At 42.3% G+C, this 18,081-nt stretch overlaps 1 protein-coding gene and 1 pseudogene across 2 annotated transcripts in view; one reads left to right on the top strand and one right to left on the bottom strand.

Moving 5' to 3' along the window:
• Positions 1-16,566, top strand: part of mindy4 (MINDY lysine 48 deubiquitinase 4) — a 56,919-nt gene extending 40,353 nt beyond the window's left edge. The window contains exons 15-18 of one of the 2 annotated variants that reach the window (XM_088350540.1): positions 4,696-4,857; positions 5,080-5,254; positions 8,000-8,072; positions 8,133-16,566. In XM_088350540.1, the coding sequence (XP_088206666.1) occupies positions 4,696-4,857; positions 5,080-5,254; positions 8,000-8,072; positions 8,133-8,181 (459 nt within the window). In that variant the 3' untranslated portion in view covers positions 8,182-16,566. The remainder of the gene's footprint in view (positions 1-4,695; positions 4,858-5,079; positions 5,255-7,999; positions 8,073-8,132) is intronic. The other variant, XM_088350541.1, reaches the window with a different exon arrangement.
• Positions 14,238-14,371, bottom strand: LOC148354613 (U2 spliceosomal RNA; annotated as a pseudogene).
• Positions 16,567-18,081: the final 1,515 nt, after the last annotated feature.

The following is an 18,081-nucleotide window of genomic DNA, read 5'->3' as shown; positions in this document are numbered from 1 at the left end:
TGGAAGGGCACGGCTGAGCAAGATCCTGGTAAAGACCTTGCCCGGGATGGAGAGTAAGGTTATACCTCTGTGATTTCCACAGACAAGCCTGTCACCCTTGCATTTCCAGAAGGGCATGATGACTCCTCTGGTCCAGTCGGTGGGCAGCTGCTCCGATTCCCACACCTGGTTGAATAGGCAGGTTAGCCACTCCACCATGCCATCACCGCCGGCCTTGAGCATCTCGCCGGTAATGGCACAGATGCCGGGGGCTTTCTTTGTGTTCAGCTTCTTCAGAGCAGCTCTCACTTTCTCGGGTGTTACAGGGTCTGTGCAGCAGGCGTCGCTAGGAGGTGCTGTGTTTGCAGCCACTAGGAGGGTGGGATCAGCCGGGATGGTGCTGTGCTGCAAGAGGAGGCTAAAGTGCTCCTTCCAGCGCGCGAGACAGTTGGCTTCTGTCATGATGAGGTTGCCGTCTGAGTCTTTTACCAGGGCAGTCTTTATGTGTGGGCCGCTACGGGCTTGGCGTAGTAGACTGAATACGCGGCTCATGTTGTTGTTGTTGGCCGCGGACTCAAGCTGTTGGGCTTCTGCCTGCCAAAACCTCTCCCTATCTTCAGCAATGGCCACATTGCGCAGGCGGTTCAGTCTCCGATACTCCGTGAGGTCGCCTCGGAGCCGGGCCTCACGCCGCTGGTCTATGATGTTTAGTGTCCTCTCTGATATCCAGGGCTTTCTCGGGGAGGATCGCGGGCGTCCGAGGACATTGTGAGCAGACTGGAGGACACTTTCCTTGAAGGCCGCCCAGTCTGTCAGCTTGTCAGGAGCCAGGGCATCGAGAGTGCGGCGGATGGAGCAACTGAAGTCTCTGGCGATGTTGGGGTCGCTGAGTCGGGAGGAGTCGGGGCGAGGCAGAGTCTTGTGCTGGTTGGCTCTGAGCTTTAGCTTGAGCTGGGCCACCAGCAGACGATGGTCTGTGTTGCCAAGCTGTGCTCCTCTGAACACCCGGCAGTTGTTACAAACGACTTCCAGCGTTGTAATATCAGGATGTGGTCCAATGCCTTCCTGGTTCTGCCATCTGGGCTGTACCACGTCCAGTGATGGATGCATTTCCGGGGAAACCAGGTGTCAGCAACACAAAGGTTGTTTTGGTGGCAGAGGAGGAGGAGGCGGTTGCCATTGTTGTTTGTTGTGCTGTCAACGAAGGTGGTGCCGACAGGTGAGCCGGGGGGCCGATCATTGCTGGATAGAGTGGCGTTGGCATCAGTGAGGATGATGGTGACATCGTGTGGTGGGGCTTGGTCGACAGCCTGGTGGAGTTGGTCAAAGAACGCGTCCTTCGCATCCTCATCAGCGACATCAGTGGGGGCGTAGGTGACGATCACTGTCATCTTGCCGTGATGGTGGAGGAAGCGAGCAGACAGTAGTCTGTCGCTTATTGGTGTCCAGCTGATGAGGGACCTCCGGAGGGCTTTTGGAATGGCGAGAGCCACACCGTAAAGGCCGGTCCGACTCTCGGGGCCACTCCAGATGTAGCAATGGTTGCCAGCTGTTGTTTCACCATTGCCTTGCCATCGTACTTCACAGAGCCCTGCCAGGGTGATGTTATAGCGACAGAGCTCTCGGGACAGCAGGGTGGCAGCTCCAGGGCGAAGGAGTGTCTGGACATTCCAGGTGGCGACACGGGTCTTACGACGAAGGTCGATCCGTACTCGTTGGTCGGGGGCAGGCTGGGGTCCGTTACCGTGTTGGTCAGTCCGGCTTCTTTCTCTGGTCAGTTTCGTAACAAAGGGGGTTTTCTCCTGGGTGAGTTGTTAGCCCTCCGCAGGATAGTCGGTTGGTGGGGCTGCCACCTCACAGCGTACCGACACGCTGGGGTCTTTGTTTGTCTGGAACCTACCCCGGAGACCGGCCCGCCATGGGTGACCCTACCAGGAGCAAGCTCCCGACGGTATCGCTCTCCAGGGTCATTGGAACACGCAAGCAATATTATTGCTTGCACAGTGCTCCTTGGGATGTTTAAAGCTTGGAAAATCTTAGTGTCTCAGACCTGCCTGGTGTGTTCCTTGTTTTTCATGATGCTCTCTGCACTTTAAACGTACCCCTGAGACTATCACAGTGCAGGTGCATTTATACAGACACTTGATTACACACAGGTGGATTCCATTTATCATGGTGAGTCATTTAGATCAACACTGAATCATTCAGAGATCCTCCCTGAACTTCTGGACTTAGTTTTTTGCAGTGAAAGTAAAAGGGGCTGAATAATTTTTCACATCCACTTTTTGGTTTTGTATTTGTTAAAAAGTTTAAAATATCCAATAAAGTGTGTTCCTTTTCATGATTGTGTCCCACTTATTGTTGATGCTTCACAAGAAATTACAGTTTTATATCTTTATTTTTGAAGTCTGAAATGTGGCAAAATGTCACAAAGTTCAAGGGGGCCAAATAGTTTAGCAAGCGTATGTACATTTAAAAATGTTGCTTTTTAATTTTGTTATTTTGATATATTTATTTAAATTTTAGGATATACTTTTAATTAAAAGACAGTGTGTAAAATAAGTACCTCCTTGTGGTAGAAAAAACTTTCATTCAGTAAAAAATAACTAAAAAAGCGTTGATTTGAATGATGGGCAAAAATACAAAAACAATCATTCCAATGTCAATTTTCATTAAAAAAAATCTTAGGGCGGAGACATTTCTATTTCTTTTGTACAGTGGAATTTCTACCTAGAATTCACTGCCATGTTTGTCTGGGATCTTATGCTGTGCTCTGTGTCACTAGTTTTCTTTCACATTAGACAACAGTGCCAGCTAGTGGTCAAATATTTCACACTGGGGCTTTAAAAAATGACAGTATAACAGAAAGTTTTCAATTTAAATTTTTTATATAATAACAAAAAAAATGTATGCAAAGTATTCATCGTTTGGTCAGAATTCCATTTTTCAATGTCAGACAATGATCAAATAATGTCAAAACATGTGAAGTGAATATTGTGCTTAAGTCAATTACATGGATATGTTATGTGCTGGAATGTGAGGAAGGGGGCATTATCTGCATTCGCGCATCATAGGTTGTCAAAACCCTAACAAAGGGGGTCCGCCCATCCCATGAGAACGGAATCTGGAGCTGGTACATGTCTCATCTCGCAAGGGCAGTCTGATTTTGGCCAGCCACAGGGTAGGACATGTCCTGACAGGAAGACCTGGACCAAGGCCCTGGCCGGTCCTGGCCAGGTCGCAGCCAAACAAGCAGCCAGAGAACCTTGCCAAGTCAGTAGCCAAGCTTGATCAAGCGAGTGGCCAACCCAGTGGGACAAAGCCAATGACCTCAGAGAAGCCTCAAGCCACCAGCGGTCAACCTATCCTTCAACACTCTGCATCCTGTGGTCCTCTTTTCCAACCGGCTCTCAAGCTAACCAGGATTCCTCATCGCTCTACAGCCGAGGACATAAAGACTGGGCTGTCATCTTCATCGACGTCGAACTTCGCAGAACGTCTCGTTGTTGCTAGGTATTGATGTGCCGTAAAATAATAATAATAATAATAATAATTTCCTTGTATTGTCATTCTGTGTAACAATATACACAGAACGAAATGTCGATTGCACCTGACCCGTTGTAGCGAGCCGATGCAGACGCAGCCAACAGAGGGCGCCGCCGACCACTTTTTAAGTCTTGGGAATGACTCGGCCGGGGCGCGAACCACCGACCTCCCAGTCTCAAAGCGGGCGCCTTACCATCTAGGCTACTGAGCTGGTTGGGGAACTCTATCAAAATACAATAACGTAATAATCAAGCCAATGTTGTCTATCCAAATGGGGCCAGTTTAAGTTCTCAACTTCTAGCTGTCTTTTTTTATTTAACTATTAGTGTTTTGTGTTCTATTCAAGCTTCTTCAATAGATCATTAGTAAAAGAAAAGTCCATGAATCCAAGAATGTGTGTGTCTTGATTAAAGTATATTGAACTATCAAAAATAATTCACCTAAAGTGTGTGTAGCCACCCTTAAAAATAATTAAATAACTAAGGTTTTTCATCTATTTTCCTAACATGATGATCTAAAAACGTATGTCGAGACGAGTTTTGAAAAGAATAAACTCAGCTCTTTAATTTCAATTGGTAAATAAATAAATATATATATATATTATATATATTATATATATATATATATATATATATCTCATCTCAGCTGCATCGGCTCGCTACAACGGGTCAGGTGTATCGACATTTCGTTCTTACAAAGAATGACAATACAAAGGAAATTATTATTATTATTATTATTAGCCGTACCGCTTATCCTCATTAGGGTCGCGGGGGGGCTGGAGCCCATCCCAGCCATCTCCGGGCAGTGGGCAGGGGACACCCTGAACTGGTTGCCAGCCAATAGCAGGGCACACAGGGACAGACAACTCATTCGCTCATTCACACCTAGGGACAATTTTTTTGGACCGGCCAATTCACCTGAAATGCATGTTTTTGGAACGTGGGAGGAAACCGGAGTGCCCGGAGGAAACCCACGCAAGCACGGGGAGAACATACAAACTCCGCACAGGAAGTCTGGAGATATATATATATATATATATATATATATATATATATATATATATATATACATATTGTATTTTTTTTCTGTAGGAAAAATTATATTTTTCCTGATCTAATAATGCTGAATACGTCGATTATATAAAACGTAAAGCTTCTTTTGTCCCACCAGGAACTAGTCAACCTGGTTCTGACGGGTCGAGCTGTTTCTAACGTCTTTGACAACAATTTGGAGTTGGAGTCGGGCCACTGTGACATCACCTTGCTCAAGGGCATCAAAGCTCAGTGCCAAGTTGGCCTTCTGTCCCTTTTCGAACATTATAACATGGTTAAGGTCAGCCTAATTACACCACTTGCACTTTAATTGATAAATACATCCTCAAAAAAGGCCTTTGTTATTGCCCATTGCAATCAAGCAGTCAATTACACATTTGCAGATGATTCAATGACCGTAATCAAGTCCGTGATTGCTGTTATCTTCTCACAAGAGGCTGACTAATCGTAAAAACTTTTGAGAAAAATCAAAGAACTCCACTTTTTTGTGTGTTGGAGCCAGGTGGGAGATTACCTGAAGAAGCCTCTTTTCCCCATCTGGGTGGTGTGCAGCGAAAGCCACTTCAGTGTGCTGTTCGGCCTGCAGAGAGAGCTCTTGACCAATCCAGACGAGGAATTTGATTTGTACTACTATGACGGCTTGGCCAATCAGCAGGAAGAGATTCGCCTTACTGTCTGTGAGTTTCTTTTTTGTAAGATCAGTTTACATGTTTTGAATTTAAACGATTCATGTAATTTATAGATTGTAGTGAGTTTTACATAATTCACCCACGGAACCATTGTTTAGTTAGCTAGTTCCTAGGGGGACGTTTTATTCGTCCGGCTCGAGCCACTCTCGTGTTTGTTTTGTTATTGCAAGTTTAAATGTCATTAAAGCAGCTTTCGTTTGCACCTTTGTTTGACACTCCGCCTACGACTCCGGTCTCTGCCCGCTACATTGGTGACCCCGACATTAGTCTCGTGGAAGTTTCCGAGGCCGTGCATAATACTGAGCATACCGACATGGCATACGCGCCCGTTCTCAAGCTCCCCGAGTTCTGGGAGTCATCGGCTGCAACATGGTTCGCGCAAGCATAGGCTCAATTCGCCCTGCGCGGAATCACTGATGATGACTCTCGCTATTACCACGTGGTGTCTGCTCTGGGGAGCTCAACTGCAGCCAGAGCGGTGAGCTTCATCACATCCCCTCCTGAACTGGATAAATATAAGGGACTGAAGGCATATCTCCTCAAAATCTTTGAACTGCCGCGTTCTGAGCGTGCTCGACGCCTCCTTGCTATTCAGGGCTTAGGAGACAGTAAGCCATCGGATCACATGGAAATGATGTTAAACTTGCTTGGCACTGAAGAGCCAAATTTTCTTTTCACTGAACTTTTCCCGCGTCACATGCCGCCGCATGTCCAGACGGGGCTTGAAGGCTTGATATAAAAGTGAGATAAAACGAGGTAAAAGTGGTTGTAGTAGCAGGGATGCATTTCTCGGCATAACACCGGGCTGTAGAAATCATAACCGCTCAAGACACAGTCCCGTGAAGATCAAGATTTCAAGCTATGGCACCGAAAAAGCCAATATGTTATTATTGTAATAGTTTTTCATTTTTATTTTATTATCTTGTTATGAAATGAAAATGAATGTCAAGAAATAAAAATGGATTAAGACGAGGTCACTACGGTGACGGGGATCCATGTTCACCCCTTGACGTCTCGAGCACAACTGACGTGTGCGCGGCAAATCGCTCTGTATATATGCGGAGAAAGGCGTATGACCGTCACACGCGTAACACGCTAATTTCACGTAATAACACCGCGATACAGGCGCAGAACATGCTATGACCGTGCTCCACCTACGATTACCGGCTGAAATTTCGCGTCCTACCCACGTGTAACCACGCCCTGGCCGCGGCCATACCACGTCGTTCCGCGTCATTTCTGCGTCATTACCTCGTGTGTACCACGTGTGCCGCCCGCGGTTAACACGTGGTCTAAAGTTTTGAGCAGCGCAAAACTTTTTTGTGCGGCCAACCACGCGTGAATTTCCGACCGCGAGTAAAGCACTGCTGTATCTCGTCTATATGGCGATCTCAAAGCGTCCAACAGCGTCCGCTTCACAGGCAGAAATTTCTGGCCGTGATTCAGCCTCGATACAGACGCAAACGGCTGTGTGACCAGGCCCTATGGTAGAGGCCGTCTCCACCTTTCCTCAGCCGCCAACAGCACGGGGCCTCAGGGAGTTTCTCGGCATGGTGACATTCTACCATAGGTTTATTCGCCGGGCCGCTGATGTCATGCGCCCACTCTTTGAGGCCCTCAAGGGTAGATCACCCAATCAAGCTGTTGAATGGACCGCTGAGAGGACCAAGGCATTCGAGGACACAAAAACCGCGCTGTGCCAGGCAGCCATGCTGGCTCACCCAGCCCCCGGAGCCCCAGTCGCACTCACTACAGACGCATCAGACCTTGCAGTGGGTGCCGTGTTCGAGCAGTGGGTTGACAATGCTTGGCAGCCACTCGCCTTTTTTAGTCGCCAGCTGGTCCCCAGAGAACGTAAATACAGTGCATTCGACAGAGAACTACTTGCCATCTAGTTGGCGATTCGCCACTTCCGTTTCATCTTGGAGGGCCGTGAGTTCATCGTCTTTGTTGATCATAAGCCTCTTACGTTCTCCATGTCCAAGACGTCCGAACCGTGGTCCGCCCGCCAGCAGCGCCAGCTGTCATTCATATCGGAATACACGACTGACATCAGGCACATATCTGGGAAGTCCAACGTGGTTGCGGATTGCCTGTCCAGAGCAACCATCAGCGCTGTGCAATTGGGGCTTGATTATTCCAGTATGAGTGTGGACCAGGCTTCTGATAACGGCGTCCAAACGCTCAAGAGCTCAGACACTGGTTTGCGGCTGGATGAGGTTGCGGTCGGAGACTCAGGGGCCAAGCTGTGTTGTGACCTCTCCATGGGTTGGCCTAGGCCGCTTGTCCCTGCTGGCTGGTATCGGCTGTTTTTGAGGCAATACACGGCCTGTCTCATCCTGTCCTCATCTGAATTTGGACAGGGTGATGATGCTAGAACTTTGTTTGGTCTTGTTACCGTGAGATTTAGAGTCCTTAACGATATTGGGCTGCATGTCAGGCAAAGGCACTGGGGAGGCACTGGAGAGCTTGCTGTGGGCAAATCTGCAATAAATGCACAAATTTACACTGACATAATGGACAGCTTTCTTATTCTTTCAATTGAAAAAATGTTTGGGGATGATGAAGTCATTTTCGTGTCTCCGCTCTCCCTCTGCCAAGCCCATTATAGTTATTATTGACAAAGCAAGTTTTGTCAGGATTTTATAGTAATGGGTAAAAAAAACAGTTATCATGCATTTCTTGTATAAATGTTTGCAAAGTGTACAATATTTAAATGTTTTTATTTTTTAGCTGTGGGCAAACCCACTGCAAGTTATCAAGAAACTGACCTTATTCCCCCTCTCGAGCTCTGCATTAAAACAAGGTAAGTATTTCTTTGCAAGTCAAAATAATTTTTTATTATTACTGTTGTTGTTTTTTTCAGGTGGAAAGATGCATATGTGAGCTGGAACGATACAGAACCAATTCTCTGAGTGCCAGGATATCTAAATATTTTAGCACGTTTTTTTAACCCCTTAAGTTCCTCTAAAATTCGCCTAAAATTCCAATCCAATACGTACCCTGAATAAATTAAAATCCCCTTGAATGTCGTTCTTTTCACAATTTTATTAATTAACCAATGTGTGAATCATAATTTGAATCGATTGCTGCTGGCTAAATCAATTTGAAGCTACAAGAATGAATGTTCGTTTTATTTATCAATCAGGCCCGTATAGGTTTACGTGGGATGCATATCATGAAAAAAAGCCTGCTATTGGCCGAGAGTAGTGGAAAGGTCCGAGGCTAGAGCATGTTGGAAATAATTTTACAAGTCTGTTTATTTGTAAACGGAAATTGTGTAGTCAAGCAGATGTATTGATACAAGAAACGTCCAACGATGCGGAAATGCTTTAGGGGGATTTTATTTTATATCTGTTGGCATTATCCTGTGTTCTGAAGTAAATATTTTACACTCTTTGATTATATGGACTGGATGTAATGACCTCATGTTTTCAAAGCATGATCTCATGAACTGACAACCAGGGGACTTATTGGTGAGCTACACCGACTTTATAGTTTTCAGGTATCTTGTTTAAGACTGATTGTGATATTTTTCTGATGAGTATATTTTTAAGTGATCATCATATCTTGAATCCCAAGAGTTTAAGCTTTTAATTGATATCCGGCATGACATATTTCAGTGACTGGTGACATAGTGAAGACACAACTTTGCTTCTCAACAGTTTGTGGTTGATATATTTCACTATTTTCTTAATCCAATTGTATTCTTGTTGAGACTCAATGTGCCTGTTGTTTTCCTTTCACTTGTTGCCATGTTGATAATCCATCATGTCGCGGTCATGAGGATAAAGCGTCTCCCCGAACTTCGTTTTTTCCCTTTGTTGAAGGTTGGATGTATAGTTTGAAGTGTCCTTTAAATATGGAAAGTTCTTTGCTAGTAATACAATGACGGAAATAAGTATTTGAACACCCTGCTATTTTGATATTTCTCCCACCTAGAGATCATGGAGGGATCTGAAATTTTCACCGCAGGTGCATGTCCACTGTAAGAGATAAAACCAATAGAAAATTCCAGAAATTACAATGCATGATTTTTTTAACGATTTATTTGTGTGATATAGCTGCAAATAAGTATTTGAACACCTGAGAAAATGAATGTTAATATTTGGTACAGTAGCCTTTGTTTGCTATTACTGAGGTCAAACGTTTCCTGTAGTCTTTCACCAGGCTTGTACACACTGCAGAAGGGATCTTAGCCCACTACTCCACATAGATCTTCTCTAGATCAGTCAGGTTTGTGGTCTGTCGCTCCCTCCAAAGATTTTCGATTGGGTTCAGGTCTGGAAACTGGCTGGGCCATGCTAAAACCTTGATATCGACTTCTAATGGGCGGACTAAAGGTCTTTCAGGGTCAGAAATCTAGATGATGCACAGGTGTTTAAATATTTATTTGCAGCTGTATCACACAAATAAATTGTTAAAAAAAATGTATTGTGATTTCTGGATTTTTGTTTTTAGTTTATCTCTCTCACATTGGACATGCACCTACGATGAAAATTTGAGACCCCTCCATGATTTTTAAGTGGGAGAAAGAGCAAAATACCAGGGTGTTCAAACATTTATTTTCTTTCTTGTATGTGTTAACAACGCCTAGCTGAGTTCAAAGAGCCCTCATGCATTATTTTCCATTGCGTCTATCTGCTATTATATTACTTTTATCAGGCCTGTTCGGGCGGAACGAACCCCCCCAAAAAGATGAGTTTATTTGTGTACGTCTGAGAATTGCTTGCAAATCATGTGTTAATCTGCCGCCATCTCCTGGCTTTAAGTAATGATTGCAGCCTTAAGTTCTCAAATGACGCACCCCACATTTAATGGTTTGAATCATCCATCTAATATTGTTTTAAGTGTGTCAATATCAAGTGTATAGTTGCTTTAAGGTATAAAGAAAATCTCAAAAATATATTTTGGTGTGGAAACATTTTTTTCATCCTCCTGAAAAAAATAGAAATAAGATTTTTTTCACATGACTTAAGATATTTTTGCCTTATAATACAAAAATATAATTAATTTTTTTTTTAAATTTTCGTTATTTTGAATGTTTCAATATTTCAGGATTTTTAAATTTAATTCTTAAAGTAACATTTTTATATTTCATTAGTTTTATTTTATCACATTTTTCTTTTTACTTGAGTAATTAAAAAATGAAGTGTTTTTTTTACATGACAGAGGCAAAATATTTTTTCTTATTCTTTAATTTTTTTTTCCCCAGAAATATAAAGTGATGATTTTTTTAAAAAATTGTTTTTAAGTAACATTCTTCTCATTGGGCAGCACGGCGGTTGAGTGATTAGCGTGTCCACGGCACAGTTCTAAGGTCATGAGATCGAACCTTCCTGTGTGGAGTTTGCATGTTCTCCCTGTGCCTGTGTGGGTTTCCTCCGGGCACTCCGGTTTTCTCCCACATTCCAAAAACATGCATGTTAGGTTAATCGGCTGGACGAAATTGTCCCTCGGTGTGAATGAGCGAGTGAGTTGTCTGTCTCTCTGTGCCCTGCAACTGACTGGCAACCAGTTTAGGGTCTCCTCTGCCCACTGGCCAAAGATGGCTGGGATGGGCTCCAGCACTCTCGCGACCCCACTGAGGATAAGTGGTGCAGATAATGGATGGATCTTCTCATTTGTTTATATTTCATCATTATCTGATTTTTATTTTATTGTACTTTCGGACAAAAGTCCAGTAAAAACCTCTGATAAAATAATTGAAATAACAATTGAAGAGTTTTCACAATAGGATTTTATAACTCATCAATACTTTTCAATTTTAATAAGCTTATCTTTGCCATGTTATGCCTTATGCGGAGTACAGTAAGAAGTACAGATAATCTGTGGCAAGGCTTGTTAATTATTATTGTCATGGTTGCTAATTTGCAGTGTGGATTTGTTAAAAGAATACATTAAATACAATATATGCACAGCAGTCTTAACAATACATGGATATATTTCCTGGAATGAAAAACACTGGGAAACACATTTTCTTTTTTTTTATCCTTGTCTTAATGTACAAATAACAGACTGACTGACTGAATATATGAATCTAGGAAATTTGGGCGATGACACTCTGAAAAAAGAATGTAACAAAATAATTGGATCATATATTGTTTTTTTTTCGTTTCTGTCATTGTATTGTCAGAAAAAATAATGGCCAAAAATATTTATAATTTGTTTCTGGGATGGTTTCCAATACAGTAATTGATTAATACAGTACATGGATCAGTGGATTTGAATGAGTGGGTATCAGAACCTTGCATTTCTTTTAATTATTGCTCTGTCTTTATTGATATTTGAGGGATGCCTATAGAAAAAGTTTAATTGTGGGGGGCGATTTGATAGTAAAAATATAAAATAAAAAAATCGGTGAAAAGTTTTCAACTTAACACATAAACAACAAAGTAAAACTAATAGTTAATTTGTTAAATCATTTTTTTCAGGTTGAATATGATTTTGATTCCTTTTTGTAATAGTGAAGAAAACATTCATTTACGTTATTCACATTCAAATGTTTGTATTATTATTCACGTATTATTGTTTTATTTTATATTTTCATGTTTTTAAAATTGTTATTATTTTTTTCTGCAATTACTTTTTTGTGTAAATCTTTAAAAACATCTATATTATAATTTATTTGTCATTTTCATATTTTCTTAATCTATTTTTTATAATCTTGTTTTTCTTTACTTTCACATACTTTAATACTATTTATGTATTTTTTTCTTCATATTTTATATTTTTTTTACCGTGTTTTATAAAAAAAAAATTATTTTGTTTTTTGGTTCCTTCATATGTATTTCTTTATTTTCCAAAATTGTCATATTCGGGTATTTTTAAAAAAAATTCATAAATATGTTTAGTGTGGTCCTACTTTCATGTTTCGTTTTGCTGGTTGGTATTTATTTTGTAGTTCTATCCATCCGTAAACATCTCCTTACTTTCGTGTTTTGTTCAGTCAGAACCAGTTCGTAATCCAAGATATCCCTCATTGTCTTAGTTTTACGTTTTGTTCAATGCAAGCTAGTTGATATACATACATTCTGTTTTGTCTTTCTTTCATGTTTATGTTTACAGGGATCAGAATTTTCCGCGGATCCGCGGATTTCCGCTGTTTTTGAACCCCAAAGGTCATTCCCGTAAATCGTCTAAATTCGATGAGAAAATATTTCGGGGGGGTGAGGTATGATACGTGACTGTTTCATCAACCCAAGTTAGCAGTTAGAGATCGCGAGAAAAATCGGCAAAAAGAAGCGCAGCGCATTAGATCTATAACACACAACGTGGTTTAGCTAACAAATAGATCGACTCCTACCATTGGTCGATAGGTTCGCTGATAACCAATCAGCGGAGCTTTTGTTCAGAGCATTGGCTTTCTCAAACATGGCGCTCCTTCCGGTCTTTTCAAACGGTGAAATGAGTGTTTGAAAAAGTAAATATGAAAATACTAAGAAAAGAAGACGAGGCTTTTGTCTCCGAGATTGATAAAGGAATCAAGAATAAATTTAAGTGGTTATGGCTGGAGAAGACTGTCACAGTAAACGTTAAAATCGGCGCAAAGATCGAGGAAGTTACAGAAACTTTGAGCCAGTTCATCGCAAAGTGTGATCTTCCAGGGAAAGCAAAGTGTCTATACTGTGTTGATCTGATCAATTATGGTACGCGAGGTTGTGTGGCACTGATCGATCATGCTAAAATGAACAAGCACAAAGCAAAAATAGCTTGCCGGCGATCAAATTATGCACTCGGATCCGCATTTAAAATCGGCAGTGAAACTAACAGTAACACCACCGGTTCGACATTATTGGCCGTTCCAAATCCTTCCACTTCAAATACTAGCAGCAGTCAACCACTGGTTCCCCTGTGTGACAGAAAATCCCAATCTGAGGTATTTATAAATCTATTTATTTATTAAATGATTTTATCTTTTGTGTTTATACAATATTTAGAACAGGATAAACAAAATTTATGACATGTATTTTCTTTAAGCATGTTCAGTTTGTGCATTCTATTTTCAAATTAATGATGAATGGTTATTAATGTATATATTTTCATATATATTGTTGATTCGTAGCTAAATACAAGGTCCATCTTCATCATCAAAACACAACAACAATGGTGATGGTTGTAACATTGTAATCCCCCAATTGTTTTAAACATCTTAAAACTGAAAAAAATACATATTTTCTGTTTTGTTGGATTTAATTAATTCTAGTGCAATTTTCACATAGCAAATAAGATAAATGCTGTTGGCCCTGAACCTGGCCGGGGCCTGCGGCCCCCGGACCCTGGCTATTTCAGCTGAAAATGAAAATCTCCATTCTGATCCCTGTGTTTAGTTAAAGTGCACCTGCCTTATATTTCATGGTTTCATTGTTGGTTTTGGAGCTTTATATTGTTGTTCTACCCACGCGGGAGTATGTTCCCTATGTCCTCTAACTTTTGTGTTTTGCTTAAGTGTGTGAGTATGTGTCAGGACCAGAACAAAGACAGGACACACTTGCGTTACATTTCTCTCAGTTTTATTAGAAGAAAGGAAAGGGTTACCCCACACGATCTGGTGATCGCTGTGCGCAGGAAGCAGTTCGCTCTGAACGCGGAAGTGGGACTTCCGTGGCGAGCGATGGCGGTGTCGGGAACGGAAAACGGGTCAGTAACCGGGACAGGAGAGCAAAGACGTGGTCGGGTCGGAAGCGAGTCGTAAGCCAGGAAAAGTGAGTCGTAAGCCAGGAAAGGAGAGTAGACGTGGTCGGGGGAGAAAAAGTTTCGAGAGCCGGGACGGGAGAGTAGACGTGGTCAGGATCAAAAACGGGTCGAAGCCGGGGGACAGAAAGGGGTTTTTGGGGTTTTTAAGGGTTATTGTTCTGTCTTCGTTATTCATTATCCATTATCCGTTATCGGTCAGTTCATAATACGCTACACTTACTCTCAGCCAAAAGGCCAAGTTAAGGTCCTAGCCCTAAAGCCTTGCTGCGATCATTGCGAATGCACCGTTCCCGGAGGTACTGCAATACCGGGCCGATGCGTGGAGTGGACAGAGCAAGCTCTTATTCCATCTCCGAAATGCAAAAATCAAAGATCATGGCAAGAGGTACGGCTAAAAGGCCAAGCTAAGGACCTAGCATCAAAGCCTTAGGCCAAGCTAAGTACTTAGCTTCTATGCCTTGCTGACATATCTGGATTCCGGGGGACAGAAAAGAGCCAAAAACAGGTTGGAGTCAGGGTAGGAAAAAAGCTTGCCTAGTGTAAACTGAGGTTCACAGACAGGGGACGGATAGGAGTGGGTTTAAATCAGAGTACGAGGCAGTTGGCGCCAAAGTAGCGGGCACAGGTGAAGCATATCGGTAATCATGACAGTGTGTGTGAGTAGGTGAGTTTGAAGAACATTGTAAAGCACTTTTGAGGGCTTTAGTGACCTAAAAAAACACTATACCAGGGGTGGCGAACACGCGGCTCTAGAGCCGCATGCAGCTCTTGGCCAATAAGAATGCGGCTCTTTGCCTCATCATATTTTCTATATACTGTGGCTCTTTGCCTCGTTTCATGTTTAGTTTTTTTCCCTCTTAGAACACACTTGAATCCATCAGAGTTAATAACAAATAATAAATTATATTTTGAAATTAATTTGGCAGATTTGTTGTTTTTATGCTGCTCCGGATACATAACTGACTGCCAATCATCTGCCTAGGTTACCTCTAATGCCAGTGTAGTGCCTAAATCCGACTCCCCTGCAAAATCCTCCCCCCCTCGCGTAAACGCCCATTCTGCTGCGCTTCCGACAAAAGCGATCGTATTCTATATTAGTTTAATAAACGCGTTATATAGACTAAGATCGCTTAATTCAGGGGTAGGTAACTTATGGCTCGGGAGCCATATATGGCTCTTTTCATGAGTACGTATGGCTCCGAAATAAAATGTAACTATTGCACATCTCTCTGTAGCGTTCCAAAGTCAACTGATTTCATCCTGATTTTGGTCCATATAAAGCCGAAGCAACTTAATGCAGAAGTTCGATAAGAAACCATTTAAACTGATAAATAAACACGCTGGCAAACGACTTTGATTGGGTTAGCAGTACTGGTGGGCGGATCCCTGCACACAGCGCAAGGCACTTCCTTCTCTCTCTCTCTCTTGCTCAGTGCAGTCTACACCGAAAGTGAATGTGACGATATGCTTATGGTTTGCAGTAATCCATCCATCCATTATCTGCACCGCTTATCCTCAGTAGGGTCGCGGGGGTGCTGGAGCCCATCCCATCCATCGGGCAGTGGGTAGGGGACACCCCGAACTGGTTGCCAGCCAGTCGCAGGGCACACAGGGACAGACAATTCGCTCGCTCATTCACACCAAGGGACAATTTTGACCGGCCAATTAACCTGACAAGCATGTTTTTGGAATGTGGGAGGGAACCGGAGTCCCCAGAGAAAACCAACATAAGCACGTGGTGAACATGCAAACTCCACACAGGAAGGTTGGTAGCTGGATTTGAACCCATGACCTCAGAACTGTGCCGGACATGCACTAACCACTCAGCCGCCGTGCTGCGTTTGCACTAATTTGTGAAACTTTGCATGCACATTGTTTTGAAACCGTTATTAAGGACAAATTTCATGGAAAAAAAGTGCCTCAACACTCTTAACTGAAGGTGGAAGACAAATTGTAAATGGCATATTTACATTGGTTTGGGACACAGGATTTGGCATTATTATTATTTCATTTATTTGATTGAATCATCAAATGACACACAGTGAAATAAAATGTGCTGAAGAATTAGCTTTTGTCTAGAGAGCGTGTTTGGCAGTTTTTTTCAATTTTGTCTGAAAATACATGATGTGGCTCTCTCAATTTCTTTTTAAAACATTTTTTGCTTTTATGGCTCTTCGGGTCAAAAAGGTTCCTGACCCCTGGCTTAATTGTTTTAATTAGCTCGCTTTATTGTTTTAATAAACTTATTAAAGAGAATATGATCGCTTTTGTTGGAAGCGCAGCAGAATACTTCAATTCCGTTCACGTGAGTGGGGGAGGATTTTGCAGGGGAGTCAGATTTAGGCACTACACCGGGAAATTAAGCAAACATTTCATGTGTGTGCAGACTGTTCCCCCCCATGATCAAGATGACAAAATGCAAAGCAAAACAGAAATATGAAGATGAACAGAGGGCAATTTTAGAAGAACGGGAAGATGCTTACTTTTTTGTTAAACAGAATGGCAAATCACTCTGGTTTAAGATCAGGTAATTGTGCAATTGTGTAATTGTAATCCTGTGCAGTCCTTTGAGACATTTTTGTGATTAAAGGCTATATAAATAATTGTGACTTGACTTGACTCTGTTTATTATGCAGTACCACGATATCCCATTTCAAGACTTCAAATCTTCAGCGTCGTTTTAGCACAGCCCATGCTAATATGAACACGGAATTCCCCAAAGGTACTGACATACGCAAGCAAAAATTGAGTACATTCAAAAGCCAGGTAAAAAGACAGTCTCAAATGTTTCAGCAATTAATTAAGCATGGAGAAACTGTGACACTTGCCTCCTATAAAGTGGCGTGGAACATTGCCCGTGCTAAAAAAACATACAGCGAAGGCGAGTTTTTAAAACTGTGTTTTGTGGATTTAATTGAAACTCCAGATAATAAAAAACTCAAATATTCAATGACTGATCGACAGCTGTCACGACACACAGTTAAAACCAGAATATCAGACATAAACAAAGCGCTTGAATCTGATCTACACGTAGACCTGGACACGTGTGCTTATTTTAGTGTCGCATTGGACGAGTCATGCGACATACAGGACATGCCACAGTTGGCAATATTTGTGCGGATGTTTTTTGAGGACTGCGTGGTTAAAGAAGAGTTTCTCAATATTGTGCCCTTAAAAGACAACTCACGGCATTGACGTCAAAGAAGCAACAACTGAAGCATTCAAAAAAGCAAACTTGTCTTTAGAAAAACTCACCGCAATAGCCACGGATGGAGCGCCATTGATGATTGGTTCTGTGAACGGTCTTATGGGCCTATGGAAGAGCGATGACACATTCCCCGAATTTTGGAATTTCCATTGCATCATCCACCGGGAGCAACTTGTGTCCAAAAGACTGAATTTAGACCATGTCATGAAACCTGTGATGCAGAATGTGAACTACATCCGTACGCACGCTCTTAATCACCGGCAGTTCAAAAATCTCATTGCTGAACTTGCCACAGACTTGCCTGGTGACCTGCCTCTGCACTGCGCTGTGAGATGGCTCTTTAGAGGTAAAGGGTTTCGTGCTTTTTGGAACTTTTGGAAGCAGTAAAATTGTTTATGGCAGAAAAAAACAAAACCTACCCCTTGATTTCAGACCCCAACTGGCTAATGGATTTGGCTTTTTTAGTGGACATGCTTTCACACTTGGATAAACTAATCCTGGATCTGCAGGGGAAATTAAAAAATGTTCCTGATCTGGCACAGAGTGTAGTTGATTCTATCAACAAGTTAAAGCTTTTCAGAGCGCACATTCAAAACGACAATTTATCCCACTTTCCTTCTTTGCGTAGCGCACAGCACAAGTCTGCCATTAAAATGAATACAGCGCAGTATGTGACACTGCTTGTGAATCTGCATGTGAACCTTACCTCGCGGTTTGATGACCTGCACAGAAACAACCACAGATCACTTTCCTCATCGACCCTTTTAATGCAGAGACTGACTGCCTGGAATCCCTGGTTGTCACTGATGAGGCAGCCACTGAAATGGAGTTGATTGAGCTACACGAAGATCACAGACTTAAATCTCTTTTGAAAGAAGGCCCTGTTACGTTTTGGAGAACTGTTCAAACT

This window comes from Urocampus carinirostris, chromosome 12 (assembly GCF_059441175.1).
Source record: "Urocampus carinirostris isolate Australia breed hairy pipefish chromosome 12, RoL_Ucar_1.0, whole genome shotgun sequence".
NCBI lineage: Eukaryota > Metazoa > Chordata > Actinopteri > Syngnathiformes > Syngnathidae > Urocampus > Urocampus carinirostris.
Note: the sequence above shows the minus strand (reverse complement) of the source record. Positions and strands in the feature narration are given on the sequence as shown.